The sequence below is a fragment of the Telmatherina bonti genome (assembly GCF_933228915.1).
Source record: "Telmatherina bonti genome assembly, chromosome: 16".
Taxonomy (NCBI): Eukaryota; Metazoa; Chordata; class Actinopteri; order Atheriniformes; family Telmatherinidae; genus Telmatherina; species Telmatherina bonti.
In genome coordinates this window covers 35,285,808-35,302,752 of record NC_136614.1, presented here as the reverse complement: position 1 = coordinate 35,302,752, position 16,945 = coordinate 35,285,808, and the positions used below count along the sequence as shown (strand labels likewise).

The following is a 16,945-nucleotide window of genomic DNA, read 5'->3' as shown; positions in this document are numbered from 1 at the left end:
AGGATGCATCATGAAAGGTGATATTTTAATAAAACTAATGTGTTCAGGTGAGGATTCATGTTCTCCAAGGCAGCAGGATCTTTTCCACCTCTCTGATGTCATAGATGTGACATCATCATGTATGGAGTCGGCTCAGGCAGGATGATTACACACGTGGAAAAGTACACATATGTACTTTAAAATGAACTTTTAGATGTGGAAAAGTTACTCTGATCATCAGGTGAAAAACTGGATTTTTCTCTCCTGTAAACCTGGAATTACATGTTTCGGTTCATGAAGTTGGAATAAAAGAGTAAATATGTAAAAATATGTCAACAGATATGAAGCATGTGTTTAATTATGAAGATAAAATTTACAGTAGATCTAAAACGGATATATGTTCCTAAAATGATGAATATTAATTGCTTGATAGGCTTCATCCTACCACATTCATGTTTCCTAAAACCTTCATTTATTAAACCTAAACATCTGGACAATGTGCTGGTTTGTACTAAAAGAAAGGTGGGAAAGTGGTGTTTTCACCATTCTGTAGTTATTTTACTGGTCTGACCCGCTGGGGACCAGATTGTATGGAACCTGGATCAGGATGGGGTTGACCCCCCCCCGTAAAGACGTTCTATGCAACATTTTTAACAGAAAAACAAACAAAAACTTCAGAAAACTCCAAACTTAGTGAGCCTTTAACAGAAATTCATTCATGTGCAGCAGATTTTTACAGGAATGACATTCACATAAACATGCAGACAGACCAGACGTGTGTGTGTGACGAGGCAGGTGTGTGATCAGACAGACGTATGTCTCCTTTCTCCTGCAGCATCACAGTCCGACCAGAGAAGAGATGAGCGGCTTGCTCCACACGCTTCAGAAATAAATCCGCTGCATTCTGGTTGTTTTCTGTCTGTGTCGCGTTGCGGAACAAATTTGGATGAAAAATGTTTTAATAGAAATGAGAAGTGACTAATAGCTGCTACATACAGAAAGTGTTTTCTTTCCCCAGATTCAGCTCCTGCTCCTCAGTTTGTTCTTATTTGTTAGTTAAAAAATGCTCCTAAAGATCAGACTTCAGTCTGCTGTGTTTTGGTTCAAGGGGAAATAAATATAGAAATTAAACATATATATATATATATATATATATATATATATATATATATATATAGATATAGATAGTAGTGTGTAAAGAAAAAGAGGTTTTAAAAATCTAAAGTTCATCACTTGGATTAACATGATCTATCAGTACATTTTAATAAAAGGAGGATTCTGATGTTTTCCCCAAACATCTCCACTGGTTGCCTAGCAACCATGTGTTAAAGTGCAACTTGAAGGTTAAAAAAAAGACTGACAAAGAGCAGAAATATGCAAGAGCAGCTCTGTTTTTAAATGAACCCTCCTCTATGTGTCCTTGTACTCAGATGTATTTAATCTCTTCCAGACGACGTATTACTGGACATCTTCACACCTACAGGGATGTACTATGATGTTGGTCTCCACAGGAAGCTGAGACCAGTGAGATTACTAGAGACAGAAATGTGAAACTGTGTCAAAGTAAATTCAGTTGGAATACAGTGAACATGTGGATGTTACCTCCTCCTTAAAGAAAACCCCATTTCTCCCAGTAAGAACCAGAAGGCAACAGATCAGTTCACCAGGAATGACTAAAACAGTCCTGGATATTGGATGAGGAACCGTGCTTTAGCGGAGCAGCTTTCCAAAAGAAGTGTTACGTGGGTAAATATCTCAGGAAACTAAATATCTCCATGGAAACTCAGACCTTCATCTCCATGGAAACTCAGACCTTCATCTTCATGGAAACTAGGATCTTCGTCTCCATGGAAACTCAGACCTTCATCTCCATGGAAACTAGCAGGACCTTCATGATTCATTTTAAATGAAGGCAGAGTCACAGGAGACACATCAGCAGAGCTGGAATAAAAACATGACGTGATTGTGGCTGCTGTCTTCCAGAGTTTCTGTCCCACGGCGACGAGACAGACGTCTTCCAGAGTTTCTGTCCCACGGCGACGAGACAGACGTCTTCCAGAGTTTCTGTCCCACGGCGACGAGACAGACGTCTTCCAGAGTTTCTGTCCCACGGCGACGAGACAGACGTCTTCCAGAGTTTCTGTCCCACGGCGACGAGACAGACGTCTTCCAGAGTTTCTGTCCCACGGCGACGAGACAGACGTCTTCCAGAGTTTCTGTCCCACGGCGACGAGACAGACGTCTTCCAGAGTTTCTGTCCCACAGCGACGAGACAGACGTCTTCCAGAGTTTCTGTCCCACGGCGACGAGACAGACGTCTCTGTAACCAGCAGTCTCTGCTTCCATGATGTCGTGTTTGTGAGGAGAATGTTTTGTTTGAACGGTTTGGTTCGGATGCCGATGCTGGTCGAGTCTTTTAGCGGAGTTTGTGACACGACGACCTTTAATCATTTTAGCTGTAAAAGTCATTAATTCTCTTTAAGTCATTCATGTTGTTAGCCTCCACTAAATTCTTGCAAAGAAAACCAGAAGTTGTTTTAAAGGGGAATAAATTAATTGTCTTTGTTGACTGGATTTCTGTGAATTCTCACTCTTTCAAAACTCCAAACAGGATTAAAATGATTTAATTTAACAGCTCTGAGAGACTTTCCAGCTGGGATGAAGACACTCATTTCCGCCTCATTTGGACCAAATCATATGCCTGAATTTAGGAGAATTTCCATGATAGCTGCTGCTGTTTGATTGCCGACATATTTCAAAGTGAAAAGTTGGATCACAGGTCTGGATCGAACCATACCATGGCTTAAATCAGAGCTTTAAAGAACAAATAAGATCAAACTAGCAGGAGCTGGATAAGTCCATCCTCATTCAGGGTTTCTTCTCCTCTTCAGCTTCTTCCTCTGCTTCTATGTTGTCGATCAGATTGCACTTCTCATCCGGGACCAGAGTGGCGTTGTTCAGGTGAAAAATGTGCCTGGAAACCATGAAAAACATGAAGGCTTCTGCATTTTATTCCAGTAAAGGAGAATCAGCAAATTAATCCAGATTATTCAGAAACTTACTTCTGTTCACAAGCTGGGAAGAACAAATCCAGGATCTTGACTATTACCGCTGACCCAACGATGCCAATCACAACCACCCACATCACCAGGAAGAAGAGAGGCAGGGATTCAGAGCAGAAGCGCCGTAGACGCTCCCTCACTTGCTCCAGCCACCGACACATGGCCTGAGGACACGGAGAGTACAGCATTCCTCTTTTACACAAGAGATGTCAAATTCATCTTAGTCCAGTTCAACATTCAGCCCAATCTGACCACCAGTGGGTCAGACCAGTAAAACTACAACATGATTGCTGAGATGGCATTGGTGAAAGTTACTAATGACCTTCTTATGGCCTCAGACAAAGGACTTGTGTCCGTACTTATCTTGCTTGATCTTAGTGCTGCATTTGATACAGTCGATCATAACATTGTGTTACAGAGACTAGAACAGGTGATTGGAATTATAGGTACAGCGTTAAGCTGGTTTAAATCATATTTATCTGATAGACTTCAGTTTGTTCATGTAAATGACAAGTCCTCCTCACAAACACAGTAAGTCATGGAGTTCCTCAAGGTTCTGTACTTGGACCAATACTCTTCACGCTATATATGCTCCCTTTAGGCAAAATTATTAGACAACATGGAATAAACTTTCATTGTTATGCAGATGATACTCAACTATACTTATCCTTTAAACCAGATGAAACAAATCAGCCCAATAGGCTACAAAATTGTCTCATAGACATAAAGACTTGGATGTCTAGAAATTTTCTCCTCTTAAACTCAGACAAGACTGAAGTAATTCTCGTTGGATCTGAAAAACTCAGAGCTAAATTTTCCGGTTTTGTAATGAACCTGGATGGCATTACTTTAGCTTCCAGTGCTACAGTGAGAAACCTTGGAGTAATATTTGACCCTGACCTGTCCTTTGGTCCATATATTAAGCAGGTTACTAAAACAGCCTTCTTTCATTTACGTAATATAGCCAAAATTAGGGACATTCTGTCTCAGAGTGATGCAGAAAAACTGGTTCACGCTTTTGTTACTTCAAGACTAGATTACTGTAACTCTCTATTACTGGGCTGTCCTAAATATGCCCTGAAAAGCCTTCAGCTGATCCAGAATTCTGCAGCCAGAGTCCTGACCAGAACCAGCAGGAGAGATCATATTTCTCCAGTTTTAGCCTTCCTTCATTGGCTGCCTGTTGAATCTAGAATAGAATTTAAAATCCTTCTCCTTACATATAAAGCCCTCCACAACCAGGCACCACTATATATCAAAGACCTCATTGTTCCTTATATACCAAGCAGAGTACTTCGTTCGCAGACTGCAGGCTTACTTGTGGTTCCTAGAGTCTCAAAGAGCCGAGCAGGAGGCAGAGCCTTTGGTTATCAGGCCCCTCTCTTATGGAATAAGCTCCCAGTTAGTGTTAGGGAAGCAGACACCCTCCCCACCTTTAAGACTAGGCTGAAGACTTATCTTTTTGATAAGTCCTATAGCTAGGGATGGTTAGCATCCCTTAGTTATGCTGCTATAGGTTTAGACTGCTGAGGGACATTTCCTGATACACTGAGCTTCTTTCTCTCTCTCTCTTTCTCTCTCTCTCTTTTATTTAGCTTCCTTCATTTTACCCAGAAGCAGCTAGCTTCAGGGTTATCTCCCTTCTTTTTACCCATTGAAAAACAACTAAAAGAACCTTGAAATCCATCCTGAATCACACAGGGAGCCAATGCAGCGATTTTTAAAGTGGTGCAATGTGTTCCCACCTTCTGGACTTCCTCAGATCACGTGCTGCTAAGTTCTGGAGTATTGGTAGGTTAAAAAAACTTTTTGGGAAGACCAGAGAACAGAGCATTACAATAATCCATTCTGCTAGAAATAAACAAATCAGCACCGCCTCCACCTCTGGTGTCTGGAGAGGCATTAAATTCAAAATGAGTAAATAGTTGCCAAAAAACAATGATGTTTGTCAGTTTGAACATCTTGTCTTTGTAGAGAATTTAACTGAATGCAGGTTAAAAAGGATTGTATTGTACTGTGCCGGATTGGGCCTCCGGGCTGCATGTTTGTCAACCAGCTTCCTTCCCATAACCCGTGTTTACATGAGGACTTAATGCAGCTGTTACTTATCTGTCACTGATGCCATGTGGAAATCCAAACTCCTCTTTTCTATCGGTCTAAACTGGTTTCCAGTAACATTCCAGAATCACAAATCATGCTGAATTTAATCAAAGTATGCGATCGTGAAGTTTGTTCTGGGCTGCAGAATCTGGACCGGAACCTCGACAGACAGAGGCAGAACTGAATCAGACTCACTGAGTAAGAAGATCCGAACTCCTTGGGCGGAGTTTCCATCTGGTTCTGGTCCGACTGGCTCTGATCGTCATCCTGAGGCTCGACATACCCATATTTGATGTTGTACATGAGGTCGGGGTCCATGCGCAGGGGCGTCTCTGGGAGTTTTCCTGGGGGTGCAATCTCTTCCTGGGTGGTGTCTGTGAGCTTTTCCATGTAGGGGTGCTGGCTGGTGGTTTGGGACGTCAGCTGCTCTTCATCTGAGTTCAGAAGTGCAGAATAATAAAACGAGGGAACTTTGCGGATCACAGCAACCAAAACAGTAAAAAGGAAAACAAACCTTTCCTGGAAAGTGGCATATCTGTAACAACCACATCATTTTCTCTTGGAGCCCTGAAAATATCGCTGTGCCCGATCGGGTAGATGTTGGTGAACTGAGCCAGCTTCTGAAAGTCCGGGCTCATCAGTATTTTCACCTCACACATGTCGGGCTGTTGGACCTAAACGGCATCACATCAATCATCTTCAAGTCCTTCAGAACATTTAACATTTGAGATGAGAAAGTTCGTTACCTCCTTGCCCTCCATCTCTATGACTTCACTGAAGACCTGCAGAGCTACCACTTCCTCCGAGTCACTGTACAGCCTGTTCTGGCTCACCATCACCCGGGTGACGGTGGACACCAGGTCTCCAGATTCAAACTCGCTGCTTCCATTGACACTGTCCACTGGGAAACAAGCAAGTACACAAAAGCTTTGCCTTAAAAGTTAAATACAGTCCATCTGGCACATAAGTTTTAGTTTAGTTTATTTGTCAGGGACCATGTGTAAAAACATAATGAAAAGATGCCTTACACCAGATTTAGCCTTAGCTAGTTTCCATCTGCAGGGATACATCAGTTAAATAACAGTAACCTCATCAATACAAATTTCTAATTATCATTTCAATGTCCCGGTCAATGATCTACAGATTTACAGGAGACTTTAACGTTTGGCATCGTACTAATAGTATCTTTAGTTACACTTCTAAATGACTCTTGATTTAAAAAGTAACCTTGATGACTTTCTAAATGTAGAGGTCAAACTTGATTTCAAACAAATAAATAAGCCGTGTCTGTGTTGGATCTGAATAATCCAGTAAAAATAGTGAGCAAAGAAGAAAAACTCACAGAGAAGTGCCGGGCAGTTGAACCTGGTCACACCTGACAGCTCCACCGGGATGTCATTTATCAGTATCTGCTCGTCTCCCACAGAAATGTTTAAACTGATCTGTGGGGAAACAGGGAAGAAGATGTCCCAGTCTGGTCTACTTCCAGGAGAGAAAAACAAATCTTACCAACTGTCTGCTTTGTTACCTGTAAATTCTTTGAATCTTGCACATAAGTATCTTTAATCGTTCCTGCTGTCACGTTAATCAGTAGATTTTCCTGTGGAGATTGACAGAAATTGACAGAGATTGATAGAGATACCAGAGATTGATGGAGATTAATAGAGATGACAGATTAACAGAGATGACAGAGATTGATAGATTAATAGAGATCACAGAGATTAATAGAGATGACAGAGATTAACAGAGATTGATAGAGATGACATAGATTGATAGAGATTAACAGAGATTGACAGAGATGACAGGGATTGAAAGAGATTAACAGAGATGCCAGAGATTGATAGAGATGACAGGGATTGATAGAAATTGATAGAGATGACAGAGATGACACAGATTGATAGAAATTAACAGAGATCGATAGAGATGACAGGGATGACATAGATTGATGGAGATTAACAGAGATTGATAGAGATTGACAGAGATGCGAGAGATTGATAGAAATTAACAGAGATTGACAGAGATGCCAGAGATTGACAGAGATGCCAGAGATTGATAGAGATGACAGAGATTGACAGAGTTTTTCTAACAAATTAACGGCGTGGAGCTAACCAGGCTAACGTGATATTTTATTAAAGAAATTCCAGTGTTACCGTATTCAGCTGCTTGTCCTGTAACTCTGAGCGAACTATTGAGACAAGGAAAATGAATATAACATAAGCTGGTCCCACCATCTCTGCTTCGTGGTGACTTATCTCACAAATATAAAGTTAGCCACAACAAGCACGTCCCAGATAAACATACGCACTGCGCATGCGTGGGGACGTCTCGCGCTCTTCTCTCGCGAGACTGCGGGACGTCATCATGGCGGTGCTGCTTGAAACCACGCTGGGTGATATTGTTATAGATTTATTTACAGAAGAAAGACCGAAAAGTAAGGAGATGCGGTCATTATCACACCAGAACATATCTTTAAACGAGCTTAATGAGATTTGAAGGAGCTGCATCTTAGCTACGCCACGGAAGGCATTAGCTGTTAGCATGTTTGCCGTCTGTTCCATGTTTGTTTATTTTTATATTTAAGAGACTTAAACGACACATGCACGGTATTTGTTATTAAACTCTGCTGGTAGGAATGACTGCCCGCCTAACTACTTCTTCTGATCCTTTGCAGCTTGTCTAAATTTTCTGAAACTGTGCAAGATAAAATACTACAACTACTGTCTCATCCACAATGTCCAGGTAAAACTACACAATATATTCACCATAACCTGTAATAAATGGTATAGAAATGGATTGTAAAACTATACACAATATATACACCATAACCTGTAATAAGTGGTATAGAAATGGATCCATCGTAACCACAGTTTATAATCATATATAATACTATAACACTATGGTTACAGTTACAATAATGAAAAAGAGTAACGTTTTTTTTTCTTTTTTTAAAATTTGTAGTTAAAGTAGTAGATTTTGTTGTGACAGAAAAACAATTTTTACTTTTTGTTGTTGTTTTTCTGACATGTCTGTCTGACTCTTCCTGCCTCCAGGTGGCAGCCTATGAGCCATCGAGCATATTTAGTCTAAACAGTGTGTGGTCAATTTTTATATGTTGTTCTATATAATCTTCTCCATCAACTCCACCTTGCTCTAGATCATACTGCACTATGCATACAGCATCATCTCACCGACTGACGACACAGTGATGACTTCTGTCTGTCCAGCATGCTTACATTGTATAAAGAAAACGTGAAAGTGATAAAACCACCAGATGTCATGATTGTGCATTGGTTCAAAGTTGTACTCAGTACCAGTGAAGTATAAGTATGTGAAGCACTGATAAAAGACATACATGCTGGGTAAACAACTGTTTATGGGAAAAATATAAGCTGCTTTTGCTAAATTTTCTTTTATTTTACTTCAGATTACCAGTTTAGTTTTCATTTTAAGTTATTTATTTAAATCTTAACATAAAAAATATATATTGTCAGCAGTACGGCTTCACAGTTTGCAGGTTCAATCCAGCTTTATTTGTCTAGCACCTCTTCACAAGTATATCCTCTGAGGACACTTTGCAGACACATGAATTTGAGCCAATTCATGATAAATAATCTAAATAAGGAAACCCAACAGATTGCATCAACTTGACTTGGATCCACAAGGCAGCAGTGGAAAGGAAAAGCTCCCTTTTAATGGGAAGGAAAACCTCCGGCAGAACCCGGCTCAGGGAGGGCAGCCATCTGCCTCGACTGGTTGTGGTGGAGACGACAGGAATGAGAGATCAACGTGCGCTGCAGCTTTTATCCAGGAAGACCTGCAGAAAGAGGAGGAATACATTAATGATGCCAGTACTGTCAGGTTTCTGTAAGAAACATGATGAAAAGGAAGAACTCAGTGCATCATGAGACGTCCCTCAGCAGTCTAAGTTCATGGCAGCATAATTATAAGATCTATCAAAAAGGAAGGTTTTAACCTGGTGTTAAAGGTAGAGATGGAGTCTGCCTCCAGAACCCAACTCTTAGCTGGTTCCATAAGAGAAGAGCCTGGTAGCCGAAGGCTCTTCCTCCCATCGCCCTGTTATGTGTGTTTATATGTGAGTATGCACGGGTTTTCTTCAGATACTCCAGTTTCCGTTCAGAAAAGTGTGTGTTAGGTTTGTTGGAAAAGTCTTGTACATGAAATGTGCGATAAAATAAACCTGCCTTGCCTCGCAGGCCAGTCTGAAATCTGCCTGGTACTGAGTGTAAATGGTTGTTTGTCTTCCTGTGGCTCTGTGGTGGCTTGGCGACCTGTCCCGGGTTTACCTGCCTGCAGGTCTCATGTACATGTTCCAGCCTTATATTGAGCAGTTGTTGAGCAGCTAAAGGCAAAAGCTTCTCTATCCACTTCAGTGTCGTGTGTGAATTGTCTTTAAGTTCTTTACTGGATAAATTAATCGTCAAGATGGTCACAACTAACGAGTTTATTTCCATTTAATTCTGTTGTTTTTTTTATTGTTTTCAGAGAGATTTCATCATCCAGACCGGGGATCCGACTGGAACGGGCCGTGGAGGAGAATCTGTTTACAGGTCAGCCATTTAAGTCACATGTTCCCCTTATTTTTACACAGCAAGTCGAGCATCTTTTCTCCCCTCGCGTTATTAGCAAGCTTTATGGCGACCAGGCCTGTTTCTTTGATGGCGAGAAGGTGCCACGCATCAAACATCGGAAGAAGGGGACGGTTTCCATGGTAAACAATGGAAATGACCAGCACGGTTCTCAGGTGAGTGGATGAACACTTTGAGTGGGATGAAACTTTCAGAAGAGAAAGGTATGAAATCACCTGATTAGCCTTTAGATCAGTCTGATTGATCTTGAGAAGATCACACATTTACATGCTAATATTCCACCTCACAGTTCCTCATCACAACCGGCGAGAACCTGGACTACCTGGACGGAGTCCACACAGTGTTTGGAGAAGTTACTGAGGGCATGGACGTCTTGAATAAAATCAACCAGACCTTTGTTGACAAGGATTTCATCCCATTTCAGGATATCAGGTGAGCTCGACCCACTGCTGATGTGCATCAGATATATCATTAAGTTTTCAGTCCCTGCAACACGCCAGACACAAATGAAGTGTAATTTACAGCCTCTGCAGTTCTGCAGTTAGGCTACATGCAGCACATTCAATCCTGAAGCAAAGGATTGTGGTCCTGCAGGTTTGCATGCCAGTTAGAAGGTTTTGGACCGCACCAGAAAATGTAACCACATGACCAAAGATATGCGGGAAGCCACCTGGCTGCAGGTGGAGGGGGCAGCTTGTGAAGTGAAGCTCATGGATCGGCCTCCGTTGACGACTGAACTTGGTCCTGATTGGTTGAACCTCTCACGGGACTTGCATGTTGTTTCCCAGTAAATAAAGCCAGTTTGGTGTTATGAACAGGTTACAGAATCAGGTTACAGAATCAAAGACATCGTCGTCTTTCAACTCAAAAGTTGGGGGATTGATTCCAGGCTTCCCCTGACTGTGTGCCGAAGTGTCCCTGGACACTGAACCCTAAGTTGCCCCCCTATGTGCCTATCGGGTTATGTATGTATGTCGCTTTGGATGAAATGCTGAAAGACCGTAGATTAGAATAGAACGTTACATCGTTACAAACCCTGGACTGGCTGATGTTTGACTGCTTCAACAAAGCAACACAAAATGTCCTGCAGCCTGCAAGTTATTACACGTAGATACACGTAGATACACGTAGATACACGTAGATACACGAAGATACACGTAGATACACGTAGATACACGAAGATACACGAAGATACACGTAGATACACGTAGATACACGAAGATACACGTAGATACACGAAGATACACGTAGATACACGAAGATACACGTAGATACACGTAGATACACGAAGATACACGTAGATACACGTAGATACACGTAGATACACGAAGATACACGTAGATACACGAAGATACAAGAAGATACAAGAAGATACACGTAGATACACGTAGATACACGTAGATACACGAAGATACACGAAGATACACGTAGATACACGTAGATACACGTAGATACAAGAAGATACACGTAGATACAAGAAGATACACGTAGATACAAGAAGATACACGTAGATACAAGAAGATACACGTAGATACACGTAGATACACGTAGATACACGAAGATACACGTAGATACACGTAGATACAAGAAGATACACGTAGATACACGAAGATACAAGAAGATACAAGAAGATACATGTAGATACACGTAGATACACGAAGATACACGTAGATACACGTAGATACACGTAGATACAAGAAGATACACGTAGATGCAAGAAGATACACGTAGATACAAGAAGATACACGTAGATACACGTAGATACAAGAAGATACACGTAGATACACGAAGATACACGTAGATACACGAAGATACACGTAGATACACGTAGATACAAGAAGATACACGAAGATACAAGAAGATACAAGAAGATACATGTAGATACACGTAGATACACGAAGATACACGTAGATACACGTAGATACACGTAGATACAAGAAGATACACGTAGATACACGAAGATACACGTAGATACACGAAGATACACGTAGATACACGAAGATACACGTAGATACACGAAGATACAAGAAGATACAAGAAGATACACGTAGATACACGTAGATACACGTAGATACACGAAGATACACGAAGATACACGTAGATACACGTAGATACAAGAAGATACACGTAGATACAAGAAGATACACGTAGATACAAGAAGATACACGTAGATACACGTAGATACACGTAGATACACGAAGATACACGTAGATACACGAAGATACAAGAAGATACAAGAAGATACATGTAGATACACGTAGATACACGAAGATACACGTAGATACACGTAGATACACGTAGATACAAGAAGATACACGTAGATACAAGAAGATACACGTAGATACAAGAAGATACACGTAGATACACGTAGATACACGAAGATACACGTAGATACACGTAGATACAAGAAGATACACGTAGATACACGAAGATACAAGAAGATACAAGAAGATACATGTAGATACATGTAGATACACGTAGATACACGAAGATACACGTAGATACACGTAGATACAAGAAGATACACGTAGATGCAAGAAGATACACGTAGATACAAGAAGATACACGTAGATACAAGAAGATACACGTAGATACACGTAGATACACGTAGATACAAGAAGATACACGTAGATACACGAAGATACACGTAGATACAAGAAGATACACGTAGATACACGTAGATACACGTAGATACACGAAGATACACGTAGATACACGAAGATACACGTAGATACACGAAGATACACGTAGATACACGAAGATACACGAAGATACACGAAGATACACGTAGAACTGCAGCAATGCAGCCGATGTCCAACCATCCATTTTCTTACTCTCACTCCAGTTAAGGGTTGAAGGGAAAGTGTCCATCCCAGTAAACGATGATTACTGGGAGCGGACTGGAACATCCAGCGAGCCGTAGCAGCACGCCTGCTTTCTTTATCTTGTTTCTACCCACAAATGTCGCTGACGTAAAAGTCATGTGATCAGTGGTGAAAGCTGAGAATGATCCGTTGGTGTGTTTTCAGCGGTATGGTTGCTATGCCAACCCTCCGTTACGGCGCCGTCGCTCAGTTCGCTGCAGCCTCAGAGGAGGTAAACTTTGCCCCCCTCTGCTTCTCCTCCCTGCCAACATGTCGCCATGGCGTCTCTTCCTCCTCATCATTTCTCTGTTTTCCAGTAAAGTGTACGCGCTCCTCATGTTCTGCTCGTTCCGCTGCAGAATAAACCACACGGTGATCCTGGACGACCCGTTTGATGACCCTCCTGATCTGCCGGTGCCTGATCGCTCACCTGAGCCAACCAAGGAGCAGCTGGACGTAAGTAAATAAGCCGCTCCAGAACTAAAGATGCACGACATCATCAGCGCTGTTCTGAAGTCGCCGTTCCTCCGTGCACGTGCAGAGCGGCCGCATCGGGGCGGATGAAGAGATCGACGACACAGAAGGGAAAGGAGCGGAGGAGATGGAGGAGAGGCTGAAGGAGAAGGAAGCCAAGACTCAGGCCATCCTGCTGGAGATGGTGAGTCGGAGCGCGCTCCACCTGCTCTGCTGCAGACGCTGGGTCTGACATGGCTACACCCCCCCGCCCTCCTGCAGGTGGGCGACCTCCCTGATGCAGAAGTCAGGCCTCCAGAGAACGTCCTGTTTGTGTGCAAACTCAACCCAGTGACCACGGACGAGGACCTGGAGATCATCTTCTCTCGCTTCGGAACCATCAAAAGGTGACGTTCTTTCCATCCGCCCGCTGCCGTCTGTCCTGCAGGGATAACTGTCCGTCTCCTCCTTGCAGCTGCGAGATCATCAGAGACTGGAAGAGCGGCGATTCTCTCTGCTACGCGTTCATTGAGTTTGAAAAGGTGAGACGTCACGTGACAGACGGGTTGTCAGGAATGATTTCCTGTAACGGTCCGTGTGACAGCGAAGCTCTCATAACGGCACATTATAACCGTCTGATGCACGGTTCCGACTTGTTTAATCCGCTTTTACTGCTTATATAGGAAATAGTTCATGTTGTTAGTTTAACTTCCACAACCTACTGCAGTTATTCTACATGGACCTGCAGCCGGAGCCGACTGAGACTGGCCGCCTGGGAGTGCTTTAGGACGGGAGAGGCTCCCGCTGCTCCTTCCTTACAGTAACTGCAGAACAATATGTGCCTTCAAGTCAGTCGCCAAAACACCAGAAAAGTCTCTAATAACTCCAGTAAAAGCTGCTAGATTTGTCGCTTTTAACAAAAAAAGTCTCCAGATTTAGCGAGAAAGTCTCCCAAGTTGGCAACAGTGTCTGAATGAAAGCAAAGCGGCTGTGGGAGGAGTTTACAGCACAGCGCTGCAACGCCAGAGACGCTCGATTAGCAGCTGAAGACAGCAGGAGAGGAAACTGCAGAGAGAAAAATAATCACACCCTTTTATTTTTATCATTGTAGAAAACCCAGATCGTACTGAGATTAAAATCCGATTAATCGCCCAGACCTAATGTTGAGGTGTGTGTGTGTGTGTGTGTGTGTGTGTGTGTGTGTGTGTGTGTGTGTGTGTGTGTGTGTGTGTGTGTGTGTGTGTGTCGGCTGGGAAGCGTTCAGGAAGACCGCTGGTTTGTTTTAACCCCTAAAACTCCAGCGGTGGGCAGACCACAGCCTAAGATAACCCGTCATGTGTGGTCTGACGGTGTCTACATGGTCCCCCCCCCCCCAGACACTTTGCTGAACAACAGCTGCTGATATTTTCATTTGTTTTACTTCTTCTGCAGTTTGGGCTGGACCGGATCGTCTTCTTGTCCAGCTTACCCCCCCCCCCCCCCCCCCCACCTCGCAGTGATCAGCGCTGCATTGATTAGATATGAAGTGAATATGTGGATAACCGTGTTCGTGGTGAACTCTGACCAGACCATATAAGTATCCGGATTTTCCACTCGGTGTTTGTTAGCTGCAGATATCTGAGATGGAAAACCCCTGCAAGGTGTTCAGGAAGGAGATCAGTTATAAAGTGTGTTTGCTGTGCGCATGACATGTAAATAATCCTCTGCCGGGGTTGTTTCACTGCCGATAGGGAAGTGAAAGTGGTGTAAATAGATTATGCAGCGCTTGGTTTGCACCCCGACCTGGACTCGCTGTTCCCTGTTGGAATAAAATCAGAAGCTATAACTTTACATCTGGTGGAATTTGATCCAGTTTATGACTTGTGAATATTGAATGTGAACTTCCTGGTGTGTAACGTCTGAATGTGTGCAGGCGGTGGCGGCTTCGTGCCTCAGACGGCTGCAACCATCAGAGGGCGCTGTTTGTGTTTACTCAGACGCTGCTTTCACATGACTTTTATTCAAATAAAGAAGTAAGGTGTTGTTTTTAGGTCAGACTTTCCAGGCGACGTCCCGTGAGATCAGCAGGTTAAAGCAGAGACTCGTTCCTCCTCAGACACGTCTGAAGAGCTGCGTGAAGACAAAGTTCAGGCCGGCGTTTCACAGCCTGAAAAGGACGGAACTTTCCTTTAGTTTCTGCTCACTTCCTCTCATTTTCCTTCTTTAACTGAGAAAATCTAAAAAACTTCTGATCCAACATGAATGTTTTAATAAATAAAATTCAATTATTTTTAATATCAAACCACTATAAACATGAAGATCAAACTTCTGGAAGTCCAGAATCACAGCTAAAAGCTCACTGAAACCATGGCAACGCACGTCACACGGGGTTCTTCTGGTTCCAGCCCATTTTTCCACCGCTGAAGGAGTAAAACCCTGCCATGTCAGACGGAGGAAGGCTCTTTTATTAGAAGTCGCTGGGCGGCAGCAGCTCTAGACATACACGATAGACGTCACTGTGTCCAGTAAATTCACCGCGATGTAAAAAGGCCTGAAAACCAAACAGAGCAGCTGATGGACACGGTTCTCATTCATCATGTTTTATTCACTTTGGATCAGAAGCTCGCCTCCTCTCTGCGTTAAAACCTCCAGACCACAACAGATCTATAAAACCAGCAACATTTCATCTACATACGTGTACATTTCCACACGTAGCCGCCTGAGCTTCATACGGCAGTGGTTCGTGTAGTTTTAGGGTTTATGACCCAACCTGCTGTTTGTTGGGTTAAACAGTCACATGTTGTCCTGACAGCAAGAAGACTGTGAGAAGGCGTACTTCAAGATGGACAACGTCCTCATCGACGACCGCCGTATTCACGTAGACTTCAGCCAGTCGGTGGCCAAGATCAGGTGGAAGGGCAAAGGTGAGGCCTCTGCACAGTTTCCATGTTTCTGTCCAACACTCACTGTGGTTGTCTGCGGCTTTGCAGGTGGGAAGTACACAAAGGACGACTTCCAGGCCTACGAGAAAGACCTGGAGACCCGGTCTAAGCTGGCTCTGAAGGATCAAATCAGGCCCAAGCAAGAGTATCCTTCTGGTCTGACTGACTTGTTGGCTTGTCGTCCTTCTGGAAGCTTCTGCCTCCAAACGTCCTGCAGGTTTCCATAACGCTCCCACAAGCTCCAAGTACGAGCTGCTGATGGAGGAGGAGGAGGAGGCAGCCAGCCACGGGCATCCTGAGAAGAAGCACAAAGAGAAGAAGCACCACCATCACTCGGACGAAGAGGACAGTAAGAAGTCCAGGAAGCACCGGGTAAGTACACCGTCTCCATGGCAACACTGACTGACGGCTTCTTCTCCTTTCTTTACATGACAACATATAAACCACCAGACTCCTCTCTGTCTGAGTGGAATCAGTCTTCCTGTTTCATAGTTTCATGATCTGATCCAGTAAAAGGAATAAAAAGCTTCACCAGCGACACTGGTGGAAAACCAGCGGCTTGTCTGGGACGGAAGAAGAGAAATCCAACTTTTCCATCAGCAAAGTCTGAATTATTAAATGTCTCAGTCACTTGTTACATTTGTAAATAAATGCACAAATAAATGAATTAATATACCATCATTGTATTTAAAATACAGTTTAATTTATGTAAAAACAGAAATTTTCAGCGTTTAACGAACATTCGTCCTGAAAGTTGATTTATTTTTAAGTCATTTAGACGCTTTAAATTAGTTATGAACTTGATCAATTATACATTTTATTTACCACTAATATATGAAAGCAAGTAATTATATGTTTGATTCATTCATTATCCTAACCACTCGGTCCAGTTCAGGGTGGCGGGGAAGCTGGAGCCTATCCCAGCAGTCTGTGGGTGGAAGGCGGGGAACACCCTGGAC

General features: G+C 42.9%; 2 protein-coding genes across 2 annotated transcripts in view; one reads left to right on the top strand and one right to left on the bottom strand.

The window, feature by feature from the left end:
• Positions 1-319: 319 nt before the first annotated feature.
• ginm1 (glycoprotein integral membrane 1) lies at positions 320-7,444 on the bottom strand. The gene is made up of 8 exons (XM_079255918.1): positions 7,292-7,444; positions 6,670-6,741; positions 6,484-6,583; positions 5,888-6,042; positions 5,656-5,815; positions 5,337-5,575; positions 3,042-3,205; positions 320-2,953 (listed from the first exon to the last, which is right to left on the bottom strand). Exons 1-8 carry the CDS (start codon positions 7,370-7,372, stop codon positions 2,848-2,850), a joined length of 1,077 nt encoding a protein of 358 aa, XP_079112044.1. The 5' UTR covers positions 7,373-7,444; the 3' UTR covers positions 320-2,847.
• A 42-nt stretch (positions 7,445-7,486) lies between these two features.
• Positions 7,487-16,945, top strand: part of ppil4 (peptidylprolyl isomerase (cyclophilin)-like 4) — a 10,371-nt gene continuing 912 nt past the window's right edge. Inside the window, exons 1-12 of the mRNA XM_079255919.1 lie at positions 7,487-7,572; positions 7,813-7,880; positions 9,645-9,709; positions 9,786-9,903; positions 10,038-10,180; positions 12,972-13,068; positions 13,154-13,270; positions 13,348-13,472; positions 13,541-13,607; positions 15,857-15,968; positions 16,035-16,131; positions 16,226-16,358. Coding sequence (XP_079112045.1) covers positions 7,503-7,572; positions 7,813-7,880; positions 9,645-9,709; positions 9,786-9,903; positions 10,038-10,180; positions 12,972-13,068; positions 13,154-13,270; positions 13,348-13,472; positions 13,541-13,607; positions 15,857-15,968; positions 16,035-16,131; positions 16,226-16,358 — 1,212 coding nt within the window. The 5' untranslated portion in view covers positions 7,487-7,502. The remainder of the gene's footprint in view (positions 7,573-7,812; positions 7,881-9,644; positions 9,710-9,785; positions 9,904-10,037; positions 10,181-12,971; positions 13,069-13,153; positions 13,271-13,347; positions 13,473-13,540; positions 13,608-15,856; positions 15,969-16,034; positions 16,132-16,225; positions 16,359-16,945) is intronic.

What these genes read in the sequence shown, in the direction of transcription:
- ginm1 (XM_079255918.1), bottom strand. Translation starts at nt 7,372, where the DNA reads ATGGTGGGACCAGCTTATGTTATATTCATTTTCCTTGTCTCAATAGTT. An exon ending in AAGATTCAAAGAATTTACAG is followed by an intron (nt 6,584 to 6,669) that starts GTAACAAAGCAG and finishes GTTTCCCCACAG; the next exon opens with ATCAGTTTAAACATTTCTGT. An exon ending in TAGAGATGGAGGGCAAGGAG is followed by an intron (nt 5,816 to 5,887) that starts GTAACGAACTTT and finishes GATGCCGTTTAG; the next exon opens with GTCCAACAGCCCGACATGTG.